At 36.6% G+C, this 16,170-nt stretch overlaps 1 protein-coding gene across 1 annotated transcript in view; it reads right to left on the minus strand.

The window, feature by feature from the left end:
* Positions 1 to 16,170, minus strand: part of RFX3 (regulatory factor X3) — a 291,801-nt gene that overhangs the window by 46,485 nt on the left and 229,146 nt on the right. The window contains exon 6 of the mRNA XM_063457210.1: positions 6,876 to 6,950. Within this exon, the coding sequence (XP_063313280.1) occupies positions 6,876 to 6,950 (75 nt within the window). The remainder of the gene's footprint in view (positions 1 to 6,875; positions 6,951 to 16,170) is intronic.

Here is a 16,170-nt window from a genome sequence, read left to right on the forward strand (position 1 = left end):
AAGTGCATAAGTACGTCTTCATGGGTGGTTTTTGATTGCTAAAAAAAATCTAGCTTTTGTGAATTATACTTTGGTACTAGTGCACTGGACCAATATTTTGCTCTTCTTTGAGTGATATGTCAACAGTTCTAATGTATTTAAGGGCTAACGTTTACAAGAATTATAAAACTTTTAATAAAGGGTTTAAATGGTCCTGGTTTGTCTAGGAATTTTTATTAGTTAACCACATCTCAGAGTACACTTTATTATAATTGCAAGCTAATTAAGCAAATGTGTAAATTCCTTTAAATGGCATAAATAAATAAATAAAATAAAATAAAAAATAGAAAAGAAATTAAAGTGTAAAACAAAGTAAGAAATTAGAATGGACTTTTATAGACGGATTATAGAGGCGTACAAAATTTTCTTTTAGAGATGGGAACAAAGTTGGTTCCAGGTAAAAATAAAAGCAGACAAGCGCTCAAACCTTGGCTACTATATTAAACATGACAATACATATTGAACGTGAAATAACAGAAAAATTAATGGTAAAACTGGAGGGGAAAATGCCTGTAATTAACAAAGTTAAGCAAAGTGGTGGTTCATGGACCATCATTTTTACTGATTGAAAGGTCTTTGTAGGACAAATTAAATGTGGAGTCATACAAATGTGGTGGTATCCTATGATGCTTCATCATTCACTGCGCTACACACGGGTATACTGCATCATTTAGATCATGCAATTATATTCTATAGATTTTTCAAATTATGCATATTAAAATATAAATGACATCACACTGGGTTCCTGTAGAATAACTCAAATTGGTAGTGAAGAATTCTATATTTGTTTATCAGTGTGATTGTGTGTATGTTTAACAGTGTGTGTTTGGTATTGTGTGTGTCTGGCTGTATGTATTGAGGTGTATGTGTATATCAGTGTATGTGTATATCAGGGGAAAGTGTTGTATGTGTGTGTGTGTCAGTGAGTATGTTTCTCTGGGAATGTGTGTATTGGGGTATATCCGGGAGTATCTCTCTCTTGTATCCCAAATATGTGTGGAGCTTTTTTAAAAGAAACTTAATCGAGATAACAAAGAGTATTTGGCTCATTAACAGCTCCAACATCAAATCTTAAGAATATAAAATCCAGTACCAAGGAATAAGGAGTAGTCAATGTACAAGCTAAGGTTATACATAGTTACAATGGATCCAACGACTGTAACAAAAATAGCAAGGATACTCTATGATGCATTTATAAGGATCTCCTTGCACTGGCAAAAGAACATTAGTTGGAGTTTGCAAAAGGAAGCCTGTACCTGTGTCCTCAAGCTCCACTCTTTCCCTAAAGACCTCATTACTACAGAATGACTGAATGCATGTTACAGATGTTATTGAGGGGAATCACGGCAGGCATATTGAGGTTCTTAAATAAAAATGCTATTGCCCATTCATTCAACAGGGACACAATCATTTTATAGCCATGGCAGCTTGCACAATGATGACACAATATATATTTAATGTATACACCATATATTAAAAATAAAAATATGGCAGAACATCCTTCATTTCTAAACTATGCTACAATGATGCACATTTCTTAATTAGTATTTTTCAGGTTGTGTGCAGATATTCCCAAGTGTTTGCTACCAATTTGGGAGATGAGGGCTGTGCTCCCATGCTAACTCAAACCCCTATTATTTAAGTTATTTAAATAATTCCCAAGACAGCTGTAATTATGGATACAATTTTCTACTGGGGAGACCAGGACAATTATCAAGTTAAATTCATTTGGATCCTTTCTGCGCCAAAAAAAAAGTAAAAAAAATAATTGTTGTGTGAATTTCACAGGGAGGATTGTCACTATTCAAATAGCGAAGGCTAATTTTATTTTCCAACAGATGAATGAGCTTAGTAGTAGAATAGGTCTGTAACACACTTTCTTTGATAAGCTCAGCGTTTAGATATTAGTGCACGTCAAAGATGAAGTTTAATATTGTTTCCAGAAGCATGTTTAGCATGATTAAGACTTCATAAACCACTAGATTATGAAGCTTCTGCTCTAGGGCTGGATGCATACAATACATTTAGAATTAAGTAATTTAAAAGGGCTGGTAGCGTTCTCTAATCTCAGGAATGTATTTTGTAGTTATTCTAGGCAAGACTTTACATGGTGGGCTTCCTGAGTACATAGACCATCCTTTGCATTATTTCAGTTTTAAGAGGGCATGGTCTACTAAATATTAGGAAGGATATGCATACTTTAACTCTAACCAATGTGGCTCATCAAGCAATATTCAACATATACCTAAGGTGTATTTTTAAAGGAGCCCTTGGATTACTTAGTATGTCTTTACTTTTGGATATTAAAGGGACATGTTGAAGTGCACATTGGTTTTAAACTAAAAAGGCATATGTGGCTCATCAAGCAATATCCAACATATACCTAAGGTGTGCTTTTAAAGGAGCCCTTGGATTACTTAGTATGTCTTTACTTTTGGATATTAAAGGGACATGTTAAAGTGCACATTGGTTTTAAACTAAAAAGGCATATCTCTTAATATCTTTAACGTTTTACTTTGATCCCCCTTCTCTTTAGTTCACTTCAACAAAGAACTATCTAGGGACCCATTTAAACCAAGAGAGTAAGTCATGCACATACTTCACATAACACATGTGCAGGGCATCTCATCTAGGAAATTATTGGAGACGTGCTTGGATATGCAGTTCAGCGGTACTTGAAATACATATAATTAATTTAAATGGACACTACAGAACTGCATCCTTTTTAAGCGTTATATAGGTAATGCATTAATAAACTGCAAAGAAGTATAATATGAAATAAAGGAATGTTCACCTTTAGTTCCTAATACTGTACTATTTGCATGGTCAAGTATCTACACCAAATAGTCCAATCCACGATCAGCAAAAGGTCTCACCAACCCAGAGCCTCTCATTCTGTTGAATGGATATTTCGAATTCTATAAACACCTGTCCAGCATCTCTCAGACATTCCATAAACTAAGGGACAAACATATTGGTACCGCTATCAGCCTAATCACAGTCACATTCACAGTTTTGGGAACAGGGCAGCCCTTGACAGTTCATGAATCTGGCCACATCTCAGGCTATCTCCAAAGCCAGAGATGTTTGGTGGGAGATGGGCTTAGCGTACGCCCACCCACTGAACGCATATCACATGCACGTAGATTGGATCTGGAATTCATCCTTTGACATCATTAACCAAGGGACCAGTCATAAAGCAGCAGCAATTTTTACAAATGTCTGCAGTTATTAGCCACTATGTGTATTGATGTATTTAAAAGGGACTATATGCACCATAACCAATGCATGTGTTGTTATGGTGCATTGAGATTTGAGATATTGCTTCTTGCATATGCTAACTATTTCCTGTAAGGTAATGGGTGCATTTATTCATTCGGTACAAAACCTGAAATGGATCAAGTCTAGCTCCTATTCCAGGAAACATTATAAGAAGAGCAGTAGTTACTGCTTCCACCAATCTGGGCTAATTATGGGGCTGATGGATCTGCAGCTCTGAAAGCGGTTACCTGACTGCACAATGATTTCAGTACCATAGCTTTTAATAATGACTATGACTACAAATGTGCTGCTTTACATTCAATTTGCAATATTCACTGACATGGCAGCTAGTTGAACATGACTGTATAGAGAAAGGCTGTGATGCACTGAATCTATAATTATCACAAAAGATGAAGGCTTGGATAAGAAAAAAAGAAAAGGAATGCAGAATCAATATTCTATACAGGTCAGTCCGTAAACCTCTTGTATTAAACGATTATTCCAGTATATCTACATTAAGAAAAGTACAAACAAGATTATTACAATTATATATTTTCTTTGCTAAAAAAGTTGCAAAAAGGTTACCAGTTCAACTAGTGGGAGCACTTATATTGTTATATATTCAGTTGTGTATAAACCTGTTGTGGCTAAAAAAATATTTCCCAGCTTTATTTAAAAATGCTTGCTAGGAAATAAAAATGTGTAAAAATAATAATAATATTAATAATAATAATAATAATAATATTTTTTTCTTTTTGTTTATCTTAAGATAAACATTCAAATATTTTATTGTACAGATGATTTTATTTAATTGGGTGTAAAAAAAACAAAAAACAAAACTAAGTGCCATAGAACCTTTGCACAGTTGGAAGTATTAACAGCAAATGGAATTTTGCCACTTTTTTTGTGAGCTGTCACTGTGTGGATTGAATGACAGGTGAAAGCATCTGACTCTTACAGTAACTATGTATTTGGCATGGAGGGATGGCAATGTTGCCAAGACTTGAGAGGAGAAGATGGCAGTTTTGAGAACTGCTGCTTGTTTTAGGGTAAGATTAAACATATTTTATTTGATTTTTTTTAACTTTAACATTTGTTTTTACGGTGGTATGCAAACAGATTTCTATTTTATAAATTTGCTTTATAGGGTTACTCCAAGAACCTTGACCACTTCAGTGATTTGTTAATGTTGCCTGGAGTCTTCATTTGCAGCTTTGCTGTGATTTATGATGATACCCTGGCCCCATTTCCCAGTAATAGGGCAAATCGTTTTGCAATGATTTGCCCTCTTTCCTTAACGACAACAGACTTCTGCAGCTTTGAATCCACTGGCTGAGAGCGTCAGCTGACCACTTTTCTTCGAGGCTGGCTAATGACACCCCAATGATGCTGTCATAGGTGGAGTTTATCAAAATGTAACGCTGCAAATACAGACTCCAGGCACCATGACCACTTCAAATAACTGAAAATTATTTCCTGTGCTAAAAAATTAATAATAGAACCATTAGTAAGACTATACCTAACACTTACAGTTGCTATTCCATTAGATTCAAAGATACGGAGAGATTTTTAAAGAATTTATGCCCAAAATAAAATCTGTAATGCCTGGTCCGTGTGCTTACTCTGCTGTCTTTTTTTCTACTCGGCCAACATTTAATAAAAAAAAATAAAGTATTTAAACCTGTATTTAAAAATAATATTATTATAGATGAAATGTGGTATGAATATAGATAATTGCACTGAGCTGAGCCCCAAAGAAGATTTGTTACTGTTACTGTCACCAAAAACAGTATGTTTGTAAAACCTTTGGCTGGCTGATCATTAAGTGTCAAATAACTTCACAGCACCTGGACAGCTACCAGTGTAGCAAAAAGTTCAGTTCATCTAAAAATGCATCTATTTTACTTTTATATCTTTTCCATGGCAAATTAAATGTTGACGGTAAATTCAATGAATTATGTTAAAAATTAATATGTAAACCAGCAATTTGTTCAGAAACTGCTTCTAAATTAGTTAGACACACTTAAGAGTATGCTTTTGCACATATCCTTTTCACCTACAAAGAACAAATTCAGTGTCTGTTCATCTTTGCCCAAACGATCCCATCTTTACAGGAAGGAACGATTTTTTCATGCCTAGAATAAAAGCCATTCGTTCGACCAGGTGAAAAGGATTTGTGCACAAGTCTGCAAACAGCATGGATAAATTATTGTCCAACTCATCACTGCGTGACTTACTTACATACATATAAACCTAAATAAAGATTTGCACAATACAATTTCAGATCATTATTTTGATTGAATGTATTTGCAAGCCTACCAGCAGACACAGAAAACCTTCATGGGCCACTGTAGGACTGTAGGCCACCAATAAGCCTGCCGTGCTCTAACTAATGGACACTTGAGTGAACCTTATTGATCAAGCCCTGTGTATATACCACGTACGTGACAATGTGACTGAATGATTTTATCCACTGAAATACTACTCACGCTCACATCAGCAGCCTGAGCAACTATTATCTGTAAGTAAGTATATAGCTGTAGAGAATCCCAGGAGGTAGCCTTCACTTGTATTCAATTTACAAGAAATCAAAGGCCTTCAGAATAATAACAGTAAAGAGCTGATGGTTCTTTATGTTATTTCCCTTCACATCAGGTTGCACATGAGATCCTCTCTGCAAATCTTTCCTACGCAGACACCTCAGAATGGGATGGGGGAGGAGGGAGGTGGCGGGGGAGGGTATATTTTTCCCAAAATTAATAATTTAGTTACATTTTAAGGGGCTCAGGATTTTAAGCAACAAGGGAACACTCTAAAGTTAAAAATAAATATTCAAAATGATTGTATTATATCACCGCAAACTAATAACAATGCAGACAATAATATTATCACCTGGGAAATTTCTAATAAGCCAGGGTTTGTCTCTGCTTGAACACAGGTGATTCAACAGTTGCAGCTTCTAATGACATTTAATGACAGTGTTTGAACAGAAGAATATTAGACAAACTTTATAATAGAAACATGTTTTTTTCCTGACAAACCTGTATATGCTTTGCTTTACAATTTGTTACAGTTCTCTGAATTATCTACCGCACAATGGATTTGTGAAAACAGTTAAACATGGAGATGACAGCCAACATGCGATGTTAAAGTGAAAGTAACATAGTTAGAAAGAAAGCTCCAACTTGCCATAGGTTCAGATTTTTCCCTAAATTTGCTATTTTAGACTAAATTAATTGTCGATTCACTGATGGGAGAATAAACCCCCAAGGGCTTAAGAGACTAAATGGCAAAAGAAATTCGATTTTTGGCCTGGTAGTGGACCTCAGAAAAATGGTTTAAAAAATGTTGGCACTTGTCATCCATGATAAACCAATAAAGTGTACTTTTTGCTACTTTATTAAAATGTAATTAAAGTTAACAACAAGGAATCCCTTAGTCTAGTAGTACAAGAATTGTGCTTTTGAGAAAGGAAACGAAAAAAATAAAAATCAAAAAGAATTAAAGAGAAAGGGCAAGCAAACAGAATTTAACATGCAGAACAATCACAAGAACATATCACAGGAAGGACTTACATGGCTGTTAAGAAGAGAGCTTCTGTGACTCGACAGACCGTCAGACTTTTGCAGTGTCTCAATCGCCATTTCAATCTGATAATAGATTTCATTGGAAAAAAAAGGCTCAAGACAAGATAGCATTAAGAAGCAGAACATCACACTGACAAGAACGTTGAACTGCTTGACTGCCACAGAGGTTAGCAAATGTATTGTACAAAAAAATGCTGCCAGCCTCTCTAGCACTCAATGGCTTAACTTTTCCCAAGGCAACTATTAAAAAACAGTATTAACAAAGCCAAAGAAACCAAAGAAAAATAACATGCAATTCATTATCCCAGCACCTGCCACCAAATCATAGAAAGAAGAAGCCCTTATATATTTAAGAGGAAGGACCATTAATAAATAAAGCTAAAGCAATATACAGTTTTGTAAGCATAATACTGCTACTTCTTCTACATGTGGGAGGGCACCGAATCCCAACTTTTACATTCTATGAGGTTGGTGACCAATGAGACCACATTTGATTATGTGGAATCCTGTGCTAAAAGAACAGAAAGCCTTGACGTGAGAAGCACGCTGGAACAGCAAATAAGAAGAGGCTTCCAGGCATCTGAGGTCTTCTCCTGATCTGCTTTTCCCATGAGTGAGAGGCAAGGATTGTATTGAATGCCTGTAATATATGTATTTTGTGGTGAAGTGATACATTCACTCAAGGCTGTCACTCAGACTGTTCATAGTGTCCAATGCTCATTGCTTTTAATTTACTCGGTTTGAAATCTGGGTAAAAAAGGTTCCCAACTTTCATGTTTTTTTATGTTATGCTTTTGTATGCCTGTTCTAACTCCTGTACTGTCATTACAACTTGCCTCAATAAAAAAGAGAATGACAAAAAACAAACAAAACAAAACAAAAAAAGGATCCAAGAAGACACTTTCCAATTACTCAGCAAAAACTCACAAGATATAACATTTAGTATGTGCAGTGAACACAGATGCCATCCCATTTCCATATAATGTGTAGATGTTTCAATGTTTAATTTATTCATTTATAAAATATTTTACCAGGATGGATACATTGAGATTTCTCTCGTTTTCAAGTATGCCCTGGGTCCACAAAACATTGCATTATTACAATAATGTACAATATTACAAAAAATACAATATGCAAACTTTATATATACACTTACACAAATATATAAATTTTTACATTTATATTTAAAAAGACAATGGATCCCATTGATAGAATTGCATTTTTTGACACAGTATTCTGTTTTTTTTTCTCATAGCAAGAATAAATTGCCATTTTGTATCCTGACACATGCAGCTGTTGACTATATATCTCAGTTTTCTTTGGATTCATCCTTTTTTAAACCTATATCCCATGATTACTTCTCTGATATTTTCTAGAAACCAGAGAAATGTACATAATAGGTAAAGCAGCCATCCTCTAGTCTTCAGTTCTTGGCAATGAAGCTGTGGGTGGTCATATTGTCTTTCTACACCTGCACATAGTACTTTATGAGGAATTAGCTAAGATCCCACAAAAGCTTATGGTTATGGGAGCTTAGAGTTGGGGTGGGGGCAATCACTTTCCAGATGATGTGGACTGTAACTGTACGGATTTTCAGCTTGCCTGGCATTAAATATTTCCTGAATCTCAAATAGCTTTAACCTATTGAACACCCCGCGATGTGACAACGCCAATCAATATAGAGAGTGTTATAATGACGCTGTGCTATTTTTTAATGTTGGCGCATTAAAGCATCCCTATAAATGCAGGAGTTAATTGGAGATGTACTAGATTCATTTTCAAAAGCATACACTCATTATCAACTCAGTACACCAATTTAAAATGTAACCAGGCAGTGAACAGGAATGAGCTCTTTCTTGCAGATGCAATGTAATCGTGTACTTAGAGCTAAAAACAGGTACATAGATGGTTCATCAAAACAGGCCACAAATCCTTTCCTGCTTCAGCAATTATAATGTCTAAAATGTGTAAATTGTACAACTAATGTTTGACTTTAATGCACCTGCGCTCAAGACTGACTGGAAGCATTAACCAGTGAAAGCATATTTAGAAAGGTGGGGGCAACCATCAGACAGCTCTAGAGCAGCTGGAGAACGACTACCATGATGCCAGACACCAGTAGGCTAAATCTGTGATACAGGAAAGGGTTAAATAGATGTGGATCCTTCACTATATTTTATTTATACTCAATTTATTATTACACAATTAGATTCGAGTGAATCTGGCACCAAACAAACACTTCCTGGTCAATATGCTTAATGATGTAAGTGGAATAAAATCCAGGAGAATATAAAATGCTTTATTGTATTTGATGTTATATGGGAGGAATTGCACAATTAAAGGGTTACTCCAACCAAAGAAACAGTTATAAGAAAACATTGGTTTTGGTTAGAGTAGCCCTTCCTATCCTGGTAACCTAACCCAACTTAAAAAAGCTAAACCAACATTAACTTACTTCTGTTCCTACACTGAGGCCAAGAAGTGATGTTTCTTTTTTTAAACTAAAGATTATTGAAAGAAAATGTCCACGCTTCTCAACCAACAGTATACCAAATGTGGGGGTGAAGTTTTTTTTCAAGCTGATATATTCTTCCAATTATGAAAAAGCTAACATGCTGTGTTATTGTGTGCTTATTTCTATAATAAATTTGGATTAATTAGTTTCTGCTTTATGAGTGACATGGAATGTCTGATACGACGAGTACTTTGTGATATGTTTATTCACTAAACAGTCAGTTGTGGACAAATGGCAATTACAGTGTATAATTTTAAGGCCAGCCTAGGTGAGTTGTTCAGAAGCACTTAATTTCCACATCGGTTTTTCAAGTCGGTTTGCATTTCACCATAAATTTCTAATTTAGAATGTGATTTAATATTTTTGGGTATGCTATTATTGAATATCTTTAAATCAACGTTTAAAATGATTAATTATTTTGATAACTATTTTAATATTTAGGTATATTTTTATACATGATATTGCTTGATATTTTAATATTTTGGAAAAAATATTTGAAAAGTTAATCCAGAAATACTAAATAATTTGAAAAGCATACCAAAAAAGATTAAATCCAGGCCTTAGTTAACAAATACTGTTGTAATCGTGACCACGATGACATCTTTTGACAACAGTTCATAAAAAGTGGCAATGGATGTCATAAATCATACCTAACTCCATTCTGCTATTTACATGACACACACTGGAATTCCATCAAATTTTCAATATTGCCTTATAATAACTAATTATTCCAAAGCCGCGCAAAATAATATATAACTAAAAATAAGTAATATTTCTATTTTATTAGTCTTCCACTGGAAAATCTACAGTCATTGCTGGTTTTACTGGAGCAGCAAAATTATTCCGCTTAGCCTAGATGACAAATAATCTGTCAGGTCTCTTTGCATTGTGATATGCTATGGTTCATTGAAAATTAAACTTTCAGAAGAGGCGTTTCTCACCTCTTTTCAGTTCCCAACATATATATAATATTTATCTGTATGACATCAAAGCATCTGACAAGTGGAGTACTTAGTGTGCACTGCTGAATTTAAGTAAGGGGCGATAAAAGGGCCAAGGCATATTGGTGAGACATTTCTAGATGATGCTCTGAGTCTCCTTGCCTCTGATTACTCTACTTCTGTTTTGACAGAAAAGGCACAGAGGAGAAGAGGAGATCAGGATAAAGTAATAGGTTTTTAGACAGGTAACTCATTGAGAGTGAAAGGACGAAGAAATAGGACAGTGTTTGAGAGCATTTTAGTAGGCTTGACAAGGTTTTGCAATGCTTAGATGCTTGACACTAAAAGGCGGCTGGTGAATCGGTGTTCTGAGTAGTGTGATATTTTTAGCCTGGCAGAAATAATCATTTCTTCATTAGAAGATAATCCTGAAACATTGAGAAAACTGGAAGAGGCCCTGTCATTCTGTTGCTTCGTAGACTTGCATTCTTTCAGAACATCTATGCAATTATTTATGCTTTTAACATGCTGACATGTAACACAGAACTGTGTTTAATTGGCATGTAAATACCTTACTCGTTTTAATGTGATTTCTTAGTTTTCCTGGTCTTGGATAATATGTAATTTTTGTCTCTTTCTATATGCATCTATATAAGATTTGTTTATAAAGACCTAGTAATAGATATCAGCAGCAGGACTGTCATCAGAAAATCTGGGGCCCTATACAAAGCTCAAGACCTCTGCCCCAGTGCTCATCCATGAGTCCTCCCAGAGAGTTTACCCCCAAGTCTACCCACAGGGCTCAACCCTGAGTTTGCTAACAAGGATTATTAAAGTGGTTATAGTGTGCAGTGCTGGTGCAAGTATTTCTGCCGCCCTAGGCAAAGATTCATTTTGCCGCCCCATCATGTCACTCCCTCACTGACAGACACACACATTCACTGACACACATACACTCACTCACTGACACAAATCCACAGAAACTCACTGACAGACATGCACTCACTCACTGACAGACCCACATTAACTCACTGACAGATACACAGGCACATACACATTTTAGAGTAGCCAATTATTGTAGCCAGCCAAAGGCACAACTGTGCAATAATCATGCTGCCTAATCGGCATCTTGATATGCCACACCTGTGAGGTGGATGGTTTATCTCGGCAAAGGAGAAGTGCTCACTAACACAGATTTAGACAGATTTGTGAACAATATTTGAGAGAGATAGGCCTTTTGTGTACATAGAAAGAGACTTCAGCTCATGAAAAATGGGGGCAAAAACAAAAGTGTTGCGTTTATAATTTTGTTCAGTGTATATATCGTAAAAATTGTGTCAGTGTCCAAATAATTCTGGGCCTAACTGTATATAGTGAGTACTTGCTATATACAGTTAGATCTGGAAATATTTGGACACTGACTCAATGTTCATAATTTGGGCTCTATATGATACCATAATGGAATTGAAACGAAATAACCAAGATGTAATTGAAGTGCAGACTTTCAGCTTCAAAACCATTGTATAAAACATTAAGGAATTGCAACAATTTTCATACACAGTCCCCTTATTTCAGAGGCTCAAATGTAATTGGACAAATTAACACAATCATAAATTAAATGTTAATTTTCAACACTTTGTCAAAAATCCTTTGCAGTCAATGACTGCTTGGAGTCTGAAACACAGACACTTCAGAATTCACCTGGCTGCATCTGTCAGGGCTCCGCGGGCAGCTGTGAGGGGAGGCTGCAATCCTCTCACAGCACTCACCCTCGGTCCGTCGCCGCCCGCGGTCCCCTCTCCCCTTACCGGTCAGCGAGCGGCGTCCTCTCCCCTTGACATGCCGCTCACGTCCTCCTCTCCTCCTCCCAGCGGCAGCATGTCTAACGCTGCACGCTGGGAGCCGGCACTGATATCTGAACGCCGGGGTCACGCGTTAAAGCTACAGCGCAACAATCACAGTGGGGGTATAGATATCCCCCACGTGTGATTGTTAATTCTGATTGGAAGTTATCCAATCAGAATTAAGATAAGGATATAAATACTTACCTTTCCTGTCTCTCAGTGCCCTGTTGTGGTCTTTGCTTGCTAGTATTGATACTGAACTTGTGTTTTCTGGTTACGTACTCTCTGGCTTGTTAATCTGACTTTGTGACTTTCTCCTACCCTTTGACCTCGGCTTGTTTCTCGCTATTCTGTCTTCTGGTTCCCCTTACTCGGCTTGTCTCCTGACTATTCTGTGTGTGCTTAGCCCGGTCACTCTAAGGTCCGGTACTGCACCTTTTCTGTGTGTGTGTGTGTGTGTTAGCGTGTTTGGTTCCCCGAATCGTGACAGCATCTGCCTTCTGTCACATCATCAATAAACACTAGTGGCCCAGTGCCATTGAAAGCTATGCATGACCATGCCATCACACTACCTCCACCGTGTTTTACAGATGATGTGGTATGCTTTGGATCATGAACCGTTCCAAGCCTTCTCCATACTTTTTTATCCCCATCATTCTGGGGTTTAATTTGTCTAAAGAATGCTGTTCCAGAACTGGTCTGACTTTTTTTAGATGTTTTTTGGCATAGTCTTATCTGGCCTTTCTGAGGCTTATGACAAGTTTGCACCATATGGTGAACCCTCTCTATTTATTCTTTTGAAGTCCTCTCTTTACGGTAGACTTGGATAATGATATGTCTACCTCCTTGTCCCTCTTAGCAATAAATACCTTGTTTTATTACTATTTGTGTACTTTAGGCCTCAGTCCACAAGCCCAGCTAACAGAACATACAAACTTGTTTTCTTATAAGCATTAAGTCATCATAGGTGGTCCTGGCAGTAGAGCAGAGACTGTTTTATTTAGAAAATTGGACAGACTAGATGGGATGAATGGTTCTTATCTGCCGTCACATTCTATGTTTCTATGTCTCAAGAAACCTGTGCATTTACTTGAAATGTAATACTTTAAAAAAGTCAGAAACAAGTTATAGAGCATACTTCTTCACTTTTGTTTTGTTTTAAATTATGATATAAAGAGTATGCATGTGTACACACAGCATCACAGCAGATTTCAGTGAAAATACATGGAAGTGCACTACAAACTATGGAAACAGAAGAGAACTCAAAATGAAAGTGAGGGTAGACAACACTTCGATAGTTGCTTATCTCAATCATCAAGGGAGGACAAAACGCAGACGTCTGATTAAGATTATTTCCCCTCTGATCGCATGGGCAGAGAAGAATCTAAAAGGCCTAGATTTGTTGGTTGATTTCCTAAGCAGAGTGACATTGGATCCACAGAGTGGTCATTCTTCTCTCAGAAATTCCAGTACATAGTCCAGAAATGGGGCAGAACAACATGGTCTAAGGTTCTTCTTGTGCTTCTTTGACCCTTTGGTGAAAGACAGTGATAACCTGTTTTGCAAGTGGAAATTCAATTTACGGCATGTGTTTCCCTCATAACCTCATATATTTCCTCTGTTGAAAAGGATTCAGCAGGAACAGCAGACATCCTGGCAGTCATTCCACATAGGCCCAAACGTCTGTGCAAAAACTAGACCTTTCAAACCATTAGTTATTGCATGAGGGCCCTGTGTTCCATCCTGCACCTTAATCCTTGAAAATGATGGTATGGAAATTGAAAGGTAGCGCCTCTTAAAGAAAGGCTTCTCTGACTCAGTCATGATACTTTGCTCAAAAATCTGCCTCTTTGGCCAATTATCACATTTGGGGATTTTTTTTTTTGTTGTGTTGCTCCTCAGTCTCCTGAGATTGGCAACATTTTTTAGTTTGTCCTGGATGGATTTGTCAAGGGACCGAGTCTTTGTTCCTTAAAAGTCCAAATCTTTTCTCTCTCTATATTATTGGATAAGAAGTTTACCTTCGACTCTGATATTGGCAGATTTTTTCAAACTGTTTTGAAATTACATCCTCCTACGAAGTATTGCTCTCCCCTTGGACCTCTAGTGCTCCAGGCCTTATCTGGCCCTCCTTTTGAACTCCTGGAGCACATTCCATTACCTATATTTTTTTCTGAAGGTAGTTCTACAGGTTGCTTTTACTTCAGGCAGAAGGACTTTGGAGCTTCAGGTTTATGAAGTTTTGGTCCCATTGGGTTTCATGCTCATTCTATGAGATCTTTGGCTTCATCATGGTCAGCTGCAGCTATTGTTTCTCCTGATCTCATTTGTTCAGTGACAACTTGGCACTCATCTAACACCTTTATCATTACTTTTAAATGTGGCTAGATCTTCTAACTTTGTGTTTGGCAGAAATGTCCTTTCAGCTTCCTTTCTAATTGCGTTTCTAATAAAGATTTTTCTCATGGCATCATGCTTTTGTTTCTTGGTTTCTTTTGTTGTCCCTCCCTTATGTCTTTTGCATGGGTATTAGCCAGCTGTAATGCTGCCATGGATATATCCAGGAAAACAGAAAATTTACTCAATACTTACCGAAATTTTATTTTCTTGGATATAGGCCATGGCAGCACTAAACTCCTGCACTTACTTGGTTTTCTTGCTTGTGGCTTGTGACTAAGTCTGAGAATGTAGGGGATTGAATCTCTTTTATCTTTTAGTTAGGGAGTGTTCCTGTCAAATTTAGGAGTGGAAGGAGGTTTACAAATCTGTAGTGCTGCCATGGCCTATATTCGGTAAAAGAAAATATCAGTAAGCATGGAATTAATTTTCTGTTATCTATCTGAAAACAAGCTATTACAACAACACTTATTTGAAGAAACAGATATAACAATTGCTGAGCTAGTGTCAAAATGAAATCTAAGAGACGTACATTAGTTATGAAGCAAGTAGCTCAAGGTGCAGCTTTAATACTGGAACACTAACAATTCAAATACAGACTACTCAAAATCAATTAGAGACTCAATTAAAAAAGGAATACTCATTCCTTGGAAAGCCCAGGGTTGAATAAGAGACCTCTTATGCGAGTGCTCTGCTTTATACACGTGTCACTAGATACATTACAATTACTTAGGCTATACCATCACGGATGAATAGACTGTGCTTGAAGCAAATATTAAAACTAATGTACCAATAGCCATCCCTAAGCTAAAAGGACTAGTGTCAAACTATAAAATTAGCTCATATTTCAAAGAGTGTTTTGAAGATCAATGCAGAAAGACACTAGCAGAGGTGGTGTGGGAGTTTGTTATTACAAGTCACCTATGCTGTGTTATTATTAGCTTAATCTGAGTTTATTAGATGTAACTAGGTAATAGCAGAACATCTTTACTTTTACTTAGACTTGATATTGGTTAGATTACAAGGATGTTAAAGAGTCTTACATGTGATAAGACCTCTTTCATAGATTATCTACACACTGCTAAGTATTACATAGACTACAAGAGCTACTAAACGTATACGCATGGAGATTTCTTTTTGTTTTTTGAAATGGCTCTCTCGTTCTAGTTGCAGTATAAATGTAATTTAGTGTGTGCATCGCAGCCTGCAACCTCCGATATCTGCTTAGAAAGCAAAATATTCTGTGTGAAGCGCTTACATAAAACTTTCTATTGGGAAACTTTCTAAAGATCTGGAACATTACTTGTTTTAAATATCTGCCCGTCTGTTATTTACGAGGAATTTCAGTGCAGCTAACTTGTGGACGGAGCTGGAATAGAGAACATTTTTTTTTTTTTTGTGCTAATCTGGACGGTTGCTAGTCAAAAACCCACACCCATGTCTTGACCCCTGAATTAGATCCAGCACCTTGCACCTATTTGAGAGATGTCCATCACTGGTTTGTAATAAAAATAAGTGCTAAGATGCAAACACATGCTTAATTACCCACAGACAAGAATTTTACTCATTATTAAAATAATAAAATG

This window comes from Pelobates fuscus, chromosome 5 (assembly GCF_036172605.1).
Source record: "Pelobates fuscus isolate aPelFus1 chromosome 5, aPelFus1.pri, whole genome shotgun sequence".
In the NCBI taxonomy this organism is placed as follows: Eukaryota; Metazoa; Chordata; class Amphibia; order Anura; family Pelobatidae; genus Pelobates; species Pelobates fuscus.